The sequence below is a fragment of the Colletotrichum aenigma genome (genome assembly GCF_013390185.1).
Source record: "Colletotrichum aenigma strain Cg56 chromosome Unknown KSG_Cg56_contig03, whole genome shotgun sequence".
NCBI lineage: Eukaryota > Fungi > Ascomycota > Sordariomycetes > Glomerellales > Glomerellaceae > Colletotrichum > Colletotrichum aenigma.
In genome coordinates, this window is record NW_023500909.1 from 2,270,246 (window position 1) to 2,282,716 (window position 12,471).

Below are 12,471 nucleotides of genomic sequence, written 5' to 3' on the forward strand. Positions count from 1 at the left end.
CAAGGGTCACGCTGGCGCATTTTTTCAATATTGGGGCCCGATCCCTGCCGGTGACAACCACCAAATCGAGAAGGCTGGTTCCAGAGCACCAGCGCCAGTCGATCTCAGCTCTTCATCGTCCGAGTGCTTCATTCTCCTTCGTTCGCACCGACTTACAGTGGGCTCATAGGCATGTTCCGTCTTTGGACGTTCATAGAGAGAGAGAGAGACCTTGACAGAGCTGAAGCCCCTCCAACTCACGTCTTCAGCACCCGACCGAGGAGTGGACCGCAGTGGTGGGAATGAGGGGACAATGAGACTCTCAGGGACTGGTGGACGAATGACAGGGGCCTCCGTGGCGCCTTAGCGTTGCAATTGACTCCCCCGAAAAAGAAAGCGATCACTCATTTTCCGATGGGCGTCAGACTGTCGGGCGCGTGGTGCCTTGCAGCAAGATTGCAGTGCGTGTCCCGTGTGCTTTGCGGCTTACCTTACCTCATGCATAGCAGCAGCAGTTATGACCATTGATCTAAGAAATGGTTGACTGCCCAGGCACGGGACAGAGAGACATGGCGACGCGACGAGACGATAGGGGACTTTGTGTGGGGTGCCGGGCCATCATTCGCATTCCAGGCAGTGGTTTCGCCATCTCGTCACATCATTTGACGATCCAATGCCAATGGCCCGGTTTTGGCGAGGACCACCTCCAGTCACCAGTGTCATCACTCGCCGTTGGCCGTTGGGTGGGCTTCTGCCAGGAACAGTGTGCGCTTACCCCGGACGAGGGCTCGTGTTGGGCGATGGAGTACCTTACGGATATTCGTGCGGAATGCAGCCACTGTAGCGCATGCTGAGGGACGTTTATTAGTGGGATCCGCGCCTGATTGGCGATACGAGCGTCGTCCGGGACTTCCTTGGGACGGTGCATCGATCAGCAGCGCACTGTCTCGCTTCCCCAGAAATCCAGGCCATGCAGCCAGTGGCCATGCCTCGCATAGGTCCCTGCACTGTGCATGCAGGTCTCTACCTATCCAAGAAATTGGCCCAAGACCACAAGAATAAACAGAACAGCCCGCGGGACACGACAGCACGTCAGAGCCTTCATTGCAGCAAGAGGCGCCACACCACTTCTGAGTCTGGAAAAGGACCGCCCAGTCCAGGCAGTCCGCGCCATAACACGAACCTGCTTGCCCGCTGCTGTGCCTGTGCCTTGACCTGTGGTTTGGTGTGTGCTGTGCGTGCTTGGTGCCGTTCCTCTAGTTCCTCTGGTTCGTTCCTCTGCATCGACAGGGAAAGACCCTTCCTCCTTTTTTCCCCAGGCTGCTTCCCTGTTGCCGACCCGCTGCTACTTACCCTCTCCCTCCCCTTCACGCACCCTCATCCCTCCCTCTCGTCTCCTGCTCCCTCATCCCTCTCCTCACAGTCCAGCTTCCGAAAGCCGCCCACACAGCCAGCCTTTCAGCCGGCCAAAGCAGTGGTCTAGCCCACGACGGACCTCTTTTCATTCTTTCCCATCCCATGCTGTTCTGCAATTCCCACGATACCTTCGTTCGACTTGTCTGCAATCCCCGGTACATAGTGCGCACCATCTAGTCGACCGAAATTCCACCAAACCAAACCGCGCCATCCGACCCAATCACGACGACGACGACAGCGCCTTCTATTTTCAATAGCTGAGCAACAAACATAGCCACACACACCAACACTCGTTGATCGACCGACACCTCGCAAACGCAGCCCTCCGTAAACGACCGTCGTTCATCATCTGCCTCGCTGTATCCATCTAGCATCTTTCCTGCATTTCATCACAAACGTCAAACTTTAGGATCCGGCCATCATGGGTCCCTCGCGAGTCTCGCTGAAGCGCACGCTTCTCCTGTCCACATTCGCAGCCGTCTCGCTTTTCTCCGCAACAGGTCTGGCTCAGGATACCACTACGGGAGGAAATGCAGCGACTACGACGCAGGCCGCAGCAACAACAGCAACCACAGAAGCGAGCAAAACCTCCAACGCCGCCGCGGTCATCACCAACACCGGCACTGTTGAGACGACTGCTGAGAGCTTCTCCGCCCCCAGAATCACCGGCACTGCGACGTCAGCATCAGGAGATGACGCGACGGATTTCCCATCCCTCACCAACCAACCCCTCACCACGACTTACCCTCCTCCGACTGTCCCACCTACGAACAATGCACCGTTCATGCACCGTTCAAGCGCTCCTCAGGGAACCGTCTTCATCGCCGTTGGTGCCATCCTGGGTGCTTTCGGTCTTGGTATCCTCATCTGGCGCGGCATTGTCGCTTGCCTCTTGCACCGCTCCGTCGCTCGTGCTGCCAACGCTCAACATATCGCGAACGACAAGGCCAGCTTCCCCGCTCCTCCCGCGCAGTTCTACAAGTACACGGATCAAGAGTCTACGCCGTCTTTGAATGCGAACGGGCGCGGCGTGCGTAGAACGCAGCGCGGCCCCATTCCCTCTGCCACGCCTAGCCAGTCCAACCTCTTCTTCTCGCCCACGGCAGCTGGCGGCGGCAACAACCGTGACAGCGTCCGCGTCCGCGATTCCACGTTTCTTCCTTCTGGCTTCTACGCTGCTGGCACATCTTCGCCCGGCCACGCTCACAGCCAGTCAATAAGCTTGACGAACTTGCGCCCTGACTCCCGTGGTGGATATGGAAACACTTCTCGCAACACGATGAGAGAATCTACGCCTCCTGAGTCTCCTTCTTTCGCTGCGAGACGAGACTTCAGCACCAGCTCCGTCAACTTGGCCGCAGCTCCCGGCAACGGCCAACGAGCACCCAGCGCATACCTCGAGGACCTGCTGGACGAAAATCCCAACGCTTTCCCGCCCAGCGCGCATCGGAACAACAACAACAGCGGTCGGTTGTTTTGAGCGTTTGATTTCTTACGTTGAGGCATCGAGGAGCAATTCTCATTGCGTCATATGAAAATGGCGATATTCACGGCTTGGGGCTATGGGAGGCACAAATACGGCGTCATGGATTACTCTTGGTTTAAGAACGGCCTACTTTTGTTCTAATTATCAATATCCTGGCCCTTCAGGGTTAGGTTTTCTACAGTCTGGTGGAAACAGTCAAAAAAGCAAGCCGGTTGCCCTAATCGGGCACTGCGCGCGGGTGGTGTTTTAATCGTTACCAGTTTGTCATTGCATACTCAACGGGTGCCGGAGCATTAGACTGGGAGTCGTGGCGGTCAGGTCTGCCAACGACACTTTTGTTTCTTCAATTCTCGCGCCTCGCTGGTACATATTCCCGTTCAATGAGCATCTGATTCAAAGCGTGATAGTTTTCCCATCCCGCCGGGTGTTGCTGTGTATTGTGGCCCACCGACCATCTCCTTGGCAGCATAACTGACACCACTTCCAATGGCTCAGAGGACTGGTCGTTGCTCAGACATCGCCAACGTGCATATATACTTCGTCCCAACCGCCGTCGTCCGTGACAACCCAGAAACAAACTCAAGAGCTGGCTGGGTAAAGCTTATTGCGGTCGTTTATGTCATCCCAACCTTTTTTTTGAACTCATGTTCATCCCGACTTGATCCCGCGTTGAATCCAATTAATTAAACTTTTGGGAGTGCTTCGTCCCGGACCTCGCGAAAGCGCAGTACCGAACGGACCGAGCCCCCCCCCCCAAAAGAGCTCAGCCGTCGTCCACCCACCGACTTCATGTTTCCTTAACCATTGTTGTTTCTCTCGTGACACGACGTTCGTGATCTCAACTTGACGCGCGTGCTCACCTCACTGCCTGTTCTTCAATGTTTGTCAGGAACAGAGAAGAGTTTTGTTGGTGGTATGTTTGTCGGTTAAGTTGGCCGAGTGCAGACTTACACGGCATATGCCCGACAACGATTCTCGCCGTTCTTCTTTTCTCACCATCGCCGACACCCGCCGGATCTCTGTGACACGCCCGCTCCCTGTGTGACGTCGATTCGAGATACCGGGCGGGCGTATGACGGATACACATGCGCGTTGCTGACGTTGTGGTTCGTGAGGCATGTTTCTGAGCAAGGGCATGTCGGTCTTTTATCTGTCTCTATCCGAGACAGCGTCTGCGGGCGAAGGTAGGTTAAAGGTACACAAGAACGATGCATCTTCGGATCTTAGCGAGACTTTCTTGGACTCATTGCGGCTTTGTTGAGTTTTTGTCTTTCTATTTTGTATAACATTACGGGCAGCAGGGCGATATGTCCCCGTCCGAGGCGTGTAACCTAGGGGTTCGTTGGTTATGAAACTATGCTGCTCACTAACAGGAGAAAGGGAGAAAAAAAAACGCCATATGTTCCCACGATTACCTACTTGTTTTATTTTCTTCGTCCCCCTTTTGTCTTGTTTGCAGAAGATCTTTCGCACGGCAAATGTTCTCTTCAAATCTGGCGACTCGACTCGCCCGCCTGGTCCTTGGACCCCATCTCCTCGCTCGCGCCGCGGATGTCTTCCAGTCTGATGCCGCTGCGGTCGCACATGCCTCTAAAGATGCCACCCTCGCGTTGCCATAGCGCCAGCGGGGTGTCGAGTTCGGCGATGCGGCCTGCGTCCATGACGCAGATGCGGTCGTAGCCGATGATTGTGCGCAGACGATGCGCGATGCAGAGGAGCGTCCTGCCGCGGAAGGACGTGGCGATGGTGTTCTGGATCTTGTCGTCCGTCTCCATGTCGACCGACGACGTCGCTTCATCGCAGACGATGATGCGGCTGCCGCGGACGAGTGCGCGCGCGAGAGCCATGAGCTGGCGCTGGCCGAGAGAGAAGTTGAGGCCGTCCTCCTCGACGACGGAGTCGAGATGAATCCGGGACGGGTCCTTGGAGCGCGGATCGCCGAGGTTCGCACCCGCCGGGACGAGGTCTGCTTGACGAAGTGCGGACCAGAGCTCGAGGTCGGTGTGTTCGCTGAAAGGGTCGAGATTGGAGCGGACGGTGCCGCGGAACAGCGTCGGGTCCTGGGGAATGATGGCGAGGCGGGAACGGAGGTCGTGGAGGCCGATGGTGGAGATGTCGACGCCATCGATGGTGATGTGACCCCCCGAAAGCTCGACGAGGCGGAAGAGGGTCGACATGATGGAGGACTTGCCTGCGCCGGTACGGCCGACGATGCCGATGCGCTCGCCGCCCCGGACGTGGATCGACAGGCCCGACAGGACAAGGGGGAGGTTGGCGCGGTAGCGCATTTCGACATTATCGAAGACGATCTCACCCTTCTCTGGCCATGACGGACGCACTTCGATGGTGTGAAGTGGCGCCTCCTCTTCAAGCTGGGTGCCATAGTATTGGATACGCTCGACGGCGTTCATGCCGTTTTCAACTTCAGCGAGCTGGCGGACCGTGAACTGAATCATCTGCACAATACCCAGGATGTAGCTGAGCACGAGGCCTCCGATACTTGGCGGCACGCTGAAGCGGGATGTCACGACGAGGATTCCGACGGTGAAGACGAGGAGGTTGCCGATGAGATCGAGGCGGGTCGAAAGCCAACGTTGGTTGGAAAACGTGAGATAGTACGCCGCGTTCATCTCGTCAATCGACTTGCGTAGGTCGGCGATGAAGTGGGATTTGAGGCCGTATGCTCGAATGCTGGCTACACCACTCAGACCCTCGCCGAACTTAGCGAACACAGTTGACCGAAGAACCGACTCGAACCGTTTGACCTCGCGCGCCGACGCACGATAGTAGGAAGCGGCGAGGATGAAGAAGACGAAGAGAGGTCCGAGAGCGATGGCGAAGTAGTGGAAGAAGGCGATGATGAGGGCAAAAACGGATACGATCATGGCCAGCGTGAAGAAGTACATTCTCATAGCATCCGTCAGGTTGTTGTCCATTACGTCCACATCCCTCGAAAACCGGTTCGTGATGCGGCCAAGCGGAGTGGTATCAAAGAACGACATTGGCGCGCGAAGAACCCTGGTGACTGCCTGACGAAGCATGACCCTACTGGAATTCGTGCCCAGGATGGACAGGAGCAGGGAGAAGATGAACATCAGCAAAGCCTGAACCGCACCAAGACCAGCATACACGCCGATATACTGTGCGTCCGAGAGTGGGTACTTCTTGCTGGTCCAGTACGACAGCCACAGACTCGTCATAAGGTTGGCACCCTGCGAGAGGAGCAACAAGAAGATCAGGAAGGGGGCGTTGAGAATGCTTCCGGAAGCGCGGATGTAGTCGGTGTACACTTTCCAGGGAACGCTCGACACTGCTCGCTCTTCTTGCTGCATGAGCGCAGCACCCTTCTTGTTCTTCTTCTTATCGACTGCGGGGGCCTCGGTCAAGTTGGTGGGCGGGGCATCGTCCTCCTTCTCCTCGACGGCGGTCGTCTCCAGTAGTTGCTGGAACCCACGGTGATCCCTCATCAGATTGTCAAACGTATCGATAGCCTGGATCTTGCCGCCTTCCATCCAGATGACCCTATCACATCGGTTCAGCACCCACAGCTGATGAGTCGCCAGGACCCTGCATTTGCCCTTCAGGAGACCAAGAATAGCATTGTCGAAAATGTGACGTCCAACATGCGCGTCGACGGCCGACAGAGGGTCGTCCATTAGCACGACATCTGAGTCAAAGTAGATGGCTCTGGCAATGTTTAGACGCTGCTTTTGACCACCAGAAATAGTAATGCCTCTTTCGCCAATTTCAGTCAGGTCGCCGTTGGGAAGCATGGCCATATCAGGTCGAAGGGCACACCTGAGGAATGTCAGTATGGATCCGGATCCTCGAGAATGATGGTTACTCACGCGTTGATGACCTCTTGGTACCAGGCCTTATCCATATCCTTGCCAAAGAGGATGTTATCCCGAACCGAAGCGTTCTGGATCCAAGCATATTGAGGACAGAAAGCTCTAGACGCACCAAGCACAACCTCGCCGGATGTCTTTCTCATGTCGCCTGCAAGTGCAGCTAGCAGCGAGGTCTTTCCGCTCCCGACGGAACCGATGACTGCTACCAGCTCATCTCTCTTGATCTCAAAATTGAGGTCCTGCAGCTTGAAGGGTTCGCGTTCTTCCTCCACAAGTGTGCTGGCGCCATCTCCAGTGCTATCCCCAGAGGAAGTGACCGGCTCTTCGGTCTTCTTTGCCGCTGCGGGCTGAGCAGGTGCCTTCTTTCCTCCCTTTCCGCCTACAGTCTTCTCCGATTCTTGCGTCGGCGTTCGCTCCCAGGTAAAGCCGCCATTGTGCATCTCCAACGCGTTTTCCCCCTCTGGCTTGTAAACCACTTCCTCCTCTTGTTCTTCAGCCAGCAGAAACTCTTGGATACGCTTCAAGGATGACCAGGCATCGACGACCTGGCCGAGAACGAGAGGAAGCAGGTTCAGTGGGATACGAAGGCCATTGAACAATGCAAGGGACGAAAAGACCTCGGCCGGGTTGAGTGCGTTATTGGTCTTTGCATACGTGATGAAGGAGAGCATGGAGGCGAAGATAGGCAGCGACAAACTGACAGCATTGATGGCGTTTCGGATGGCGAGCAAGATCTGGATGGCGTGGATTTCTCTGCTTCGAATCTCCTTGAGGCGTTCGAGAAACGCGCTCTCCCAGCCAAAGTATTTCACAAAACGGACTGACTGCAGAATCTCCTGTGTCAAGCTGACTCGCTGATCGGTGGTCTTGTTAATGGCCTTTCGCCGTTTGAACAAGCTTCTGATGGATCTGGTCAGCAGCGGAATGCCAGCGACGAGGAGTGCAAATCCAGCAAGTGCGCTGTAGCTCAAGTTGATGCACAGGACAACCAATGTGATGACGCAGGAGATAGGGGCAGTCCAGGTAAGATGGAACAGAGCGCAAGCTTGGTCGATGCGGTACGTGTCGACGCTCATGAGGTTGACAATTCGTCCGTTACCCCAGCCGGTGCCGTCGCCCGAGATGGCAGGCCCTTTGGCGTCTCCCTTCTTTCCCTTCTTCTCCTTTTTCTTTCCCTTGTCGTCAGTCTGTGATTTGGCACCCTCTTTCAGGCCGCCGGCCTTGGCACGACCAGACAGCGACATGGACTTTTCAAAAATGGCGCCGATGAGAACGGCTCTGGATTGTCCACCGATCATCATACCACGGTAGATGAAATGATTCGTTCCCAGACTCTGCAGAATCTGCATCACGGTAACACCAAGGACCAAACCGATACCTTTGCCTATGGCTGGGGGTGGCTGTCCTTGGTTTGCAGCATCCCAAGCGTCGTTGGCGAATTGGATCAGATACCGCAGCGTGAACGGTGACATGACCTGGAAGATGGTGGACATCAGCTGGAGAAAGCCTCCGAGCCAAAACTCGAAGAAGTAAGTCTCATGCAAGGCCCATAGCAGAGGGTACTTGTCTCCTTTGTCGACGCGTTTTTGGAAGGCAGCCTTCAGCTTGTCAGTCATGACATCTGCGGCTCTGTCCGGGTTGACGGTCCAGATGTCATTGGGTTCAAGCTGTCGCTTGTACCCTGTCTGTTGAGATGTCAGAACCTTTCTTTTCGGGTCAATTGCAGCGTTGTACGTTTCAACGTCTCAAGCTGATGGTGAGCTGTCATGCACTCACACTCATCAATGGTGCCATCCACTGAAAGGTCAGTTGGCTGAAGAAGCCGGCCTTGTATTCTCTGGATACGATTCTCTCCTCTGGAACTGGGGGGACACCGCCCCATCTCAGTGGATTTGGCGTCTTGTACCATGGCTTGCTCTCAGGTTGTCGGTTTGCGGTCGTGGTAGCAACACTCGTGTCAGTGGCATGGCTTTTTGTCGCTTTCAGCTCTGGCCTTGCAGTCTTCTCATCGACGTCGGAACTTTCATTCTTCTCGTCAGTGCCATCAATGTCGATGGGACAGGCAGCATCCTCGGGCTCCTTGGGAGTGATGGGCTCAACAGCAGCGGCTTGTGGGTCGGGTGCCGTTATGTTGGTTTTCTCCTCCTTGTCTGCCATCCTCTGGCAACCGTTCTGGGGGAGTCTTGGCTGGGTCTGTGTGCTTCGCCCTTGGCAAGCAGTGTACAACGGCGGCTGCTGTTATATTTATGTGGGTAAAGCCAGCCCGTTGTTGGACGCGACTGAGAGAGACAGCAGATGCAGCGCAGTAGGCTAAGGTTTTAGTGTGCGGCCGGGGATAGAAATCATATGTCCGTCACTCGGGAAGAAAGGATTTGGTACGGAATCATCAAAGATGTGTCCCTGTTTCCACTTGGTAAAAACGAGGGCAAACTGTCGAAACCCGGTCTAGGTGGTGTCGAACTCCGAAGGGGTTGGGGTAGAGACGTGGAATTGTGGACAATGGAAGGATGGATGAATGGAGAGGTGACAACACGGGGAAAGATAACGAGAGGAAGCGAGGAAGAGTCAGAGATATGGACGACTACGTCAGCTAAGGGTGAAAAGGAACTGTACGTGTAATGATGAAGACCGTCTGCAGATGAAAGTGGGTGTGGGCAAGAATGAACCGCGAGTAGAGTGCATGACAGGCAGATAGCTGCGCAGTCTGGACTCTGGACAATGTACTTTTTATTGTTCGCCTTATTCTCCGCAGGGGATTTGAGCAGCGGGTTGTGGAGGAAGGGCAGGCACAGTGACTTCTAGTCGGCGAAGGCCGACCCAGCAACCCGACTTGCAGAGAGCATCGAGGAGTGAAGGCGGGAGGGCGAACTGGGCCACCGTCCACCGTTCAGCAGCGGCCATTCTCGATGCATGGGGTGCTGGGATTGCATTGGCCTGGAGTCCTGGCCTGGTTCCGGGAGGTGGAAGGGGGAAAACGATGGGGACACAGACGAAACGGGATAGGATGGGACAGCACGAGACAGGGGTGCCACGAAATGGATAGCACGAGGCAAGAAGGTGCCACGACGGCAGCTTGTCTGTTTCTCTGCCTCCTGCAGTTGCAAAGGCATTACCAACCATCGGTGAACGCGGCCTCTTTTTAGCCGACCCGAAGGTACCTAAGGTGCAGGCCATCGTGCCGAACTAATACCAGCCGTTCGGTAGGAAAGAGCAGCCATGTCTTTTGCTACTCTATTTGTTAAGCATAACCAGCCAGCGAGCCCTCTCGTCAACCGCAGATTGAGGACTTCTTCCGCCCCATCGACTTGCCGGACTACCTCCTCGCAACTCGGGCCCACCGGACAATTCGTCGTTTACCTTGCCCAAAACAAGTATTCCACTACGACGGTTGCAAATTCTGATGGGCGCCACGTCTTCTGGGTCTGCAACAGAAACATCAACATAACGGCCTCGGGATTCCCCCAATTAAGCTGACAAAGCCGGTGGTAGTCCAGCCACACCTCAGACCTGCTCCTGTTTCGATGACTTGCCAATTGGTCATCTTCGGCGCGATTGGCTTGTCGACTTTCTTCCCAATTGTCGCTATTATGCCAAGCTGGGTTGTCGGTTCTGACATCCATCGCCGCAGGAACAGAGATATTTGAACAGTCAGCGCACCCAGCATCAGACGAACGCTTAACCTCAATCATGTCTACTCATGAACCTGTGTTGCGACGAGTACAGTGGCGACCTCGTGTCCCAGGAAAATCAAGAAGCACGACTCGAGATCAAACAGGAGCCCCATAAGATGGACACCACGTTTCTTGGAAATCTACAGAGTGCAGTTGTTCCACTTATGATAATCGCCGTCAAGGACGCCTCAACGCGAGATGGAAGTCGATCGTAGGCCAGCAGAGATGAACCCTTCCATAGAGCCTGGTGTCCTCTGCGGTCCAAGCTGCCCTCAGGGACTGCTGCCGGGGCCGGCAGAGACCTTGCCGGCCGCCAGGATGCAGCGCCCATCCCTGGACCAACCGCCCTCGTGGAAAGATCGTTGGCGCACACTCGTCCACTGCAGCGGACGGATCCATGATTCATCAAACACCCTCGGAGGGACCAAAGAAAAAAAAAATGCAGAAGACATCCATCAGTTGCCAGGCACGAAAGGCTACCAGGGCTGTGGCTCACGGACTCGTTCTGCGTTGGGTCCAATCATCAACAATTACACGCGCGTCTTTTCCGTCTGCACATTCATCCGAAGGCGCATTCACCGTCTGAAGCAAGGTTCTTCCTGTGCTCGAAGGCGCTGTGAATAAACTACTCTTGGCAACTGACAGACATGACCCTCGTCCTGGTGAAAGTCATCTTTCATCAACGAGAGCAGAAAAAAACCCAACGAGACGGCTCCACACCACCATGCAGTGCCCCAGTTCTCCCCGTCATCTTGGCACAGAAAGTCAGTTGGTCGGTCTGCTGCCGAAACGGCGCCGGCACACGAGGGCACAGCGGACTTAGTCGGCCAGGACTTAAGCCCCAGAACGGTCAATGCCAGAACCCCAACTTCACCACAGGAATACGCGTAAAGACCAAAGGTACCTTACACCGGTTTTGGCGAAACCCGGTTGCTTGAGTTGCGATGTGTTTTGTCCAGCAGAACTCGCAATGTGTGTCGAGATATGTCAGGCATTACCGTTTCTTGGGACTTCAGCACAACATCGATGTGAGTCTGGTGGAAAGTGAACACACGAACAGCGAAGATGGCAGAATTTCTATCAGCGCAAACAAGCGGCTGCCCCTTTGGGCCCGATTGACCGAACCGAAGACCACCGGCTCCACCCCCTTCGGGCCCGGCCCCGCCAGCCAAGTCGCTCTTCTCCCGACAAACGAACCAAGGCCAGTGCACACGAGCAGGTTCCTTCTGACTCAACCTAGCCACCCAGCAGAAGACCTGCGGAACTTATCGAGATCTGCAGTCGGGTGCGGTGTTGCTGCAGCAGGGTCATGGCATTCTTACAAATGGGCACGCGGGCAGCTCGGGTTGAGGCCAGACACCTGGCGGCCCGGTCCTGCAGTAGCGTTGTAGTCGACTCGTCCTTCTCAATATGTATTGTATCGCTGTTCATAGAAACTTCGCCTGAGCTGCTTATAGATCAGGCACGGCGCTGCGTCTTTGTATCTGCCGCGCGGTCTCGAGGACGCCGAGGGGACTGCACGTCTGACTCTGCAAGTTACCCGCGCGCGAGAGAGCATCTGGGAGGCGGAGTTGTGTATACAATAAACATCCGCAGACATGCGTGGCGTTACGTTTCTGTAGCCTAAGAGCAACTAAAAGTCTAGGCAACATGTCCACGTAGCTGAGAGACCGGCTCGGTGTTCTCTTGCCATCTAGCGGACTTTAGAACACTGAAGTTGAACATTCTCGTACCTTGAGGTCTTCTAGTTCTGGCCTAGTCGAAAAGTGGCACGATTGCAACATCGATCGCAACATCGATTACAACATCGGGACTTTGGTAATAACTGCGCCACCTATGAAGCTGAGAAATGTCAATCCCTTCACGTGAGTAATGCCGTAACATTAAAAATCCATTTACTGCTGCGACTGATTGTGATATTCAATATTTGGCATACCCTCGTGCAATTGATAGAATCAGCGAGGCTCCCATGACTGATGAACGTCATGCCAAGCATAGTTCACAACACGCTAAAGCAAAAGCCTCGAGAAAAGCCCCCGCGAGTGACGAAAGGGATTTCATTTCTACT

General features: G+C 55.1%; 2 protein-coding genes across 2 annotated transcripts; one reads left to right on the forward strand and one right to left on the reverse strand.

Moving 5' to 3' along the window:
* Positions 1 to 1,816: 1,816 nt before the first annotated feature.
* On the forward strand, positions 1,817 to 2,875 carry CGCA056_v004590 (uncharacterized protein; the record flags this gene model as incomplete). Its single annotated transcript, XM_037319845.1, has 1 exon — positions 1,817 to 2,875. One exon carries the CDS (start codon positions 1,817 to 1,819, stop codon positions 2,873 to 2,875), a length of 1,059 nt encoding a protein of 352 aa, XP_037182374.1.
* A 1,493-nt stretch (positions 2,876 to 4,368) lies between these two features.
* Positions 4,369 to 8,889, reverse strand: fer6-2 (Multidrug resistance protein fer6; the record flags this gene model as incomplete). Its single annotated transcript, XM_037319846.1, has 3 exons — positions 4,369 to 6,679; positions 6,730 to 8,417; positions 8,509 to 8,889. 3 exons carry the CDS (start codon positions 8,887 to 8,889, stop codon positions 4,369 to 4,371), a joined length of 4,380 nt encoding a protein of 1,459 aa, XP_037182373.1.
* Positions 8,890 to 12,471: the final 3,582 nt, after the last annotated feature.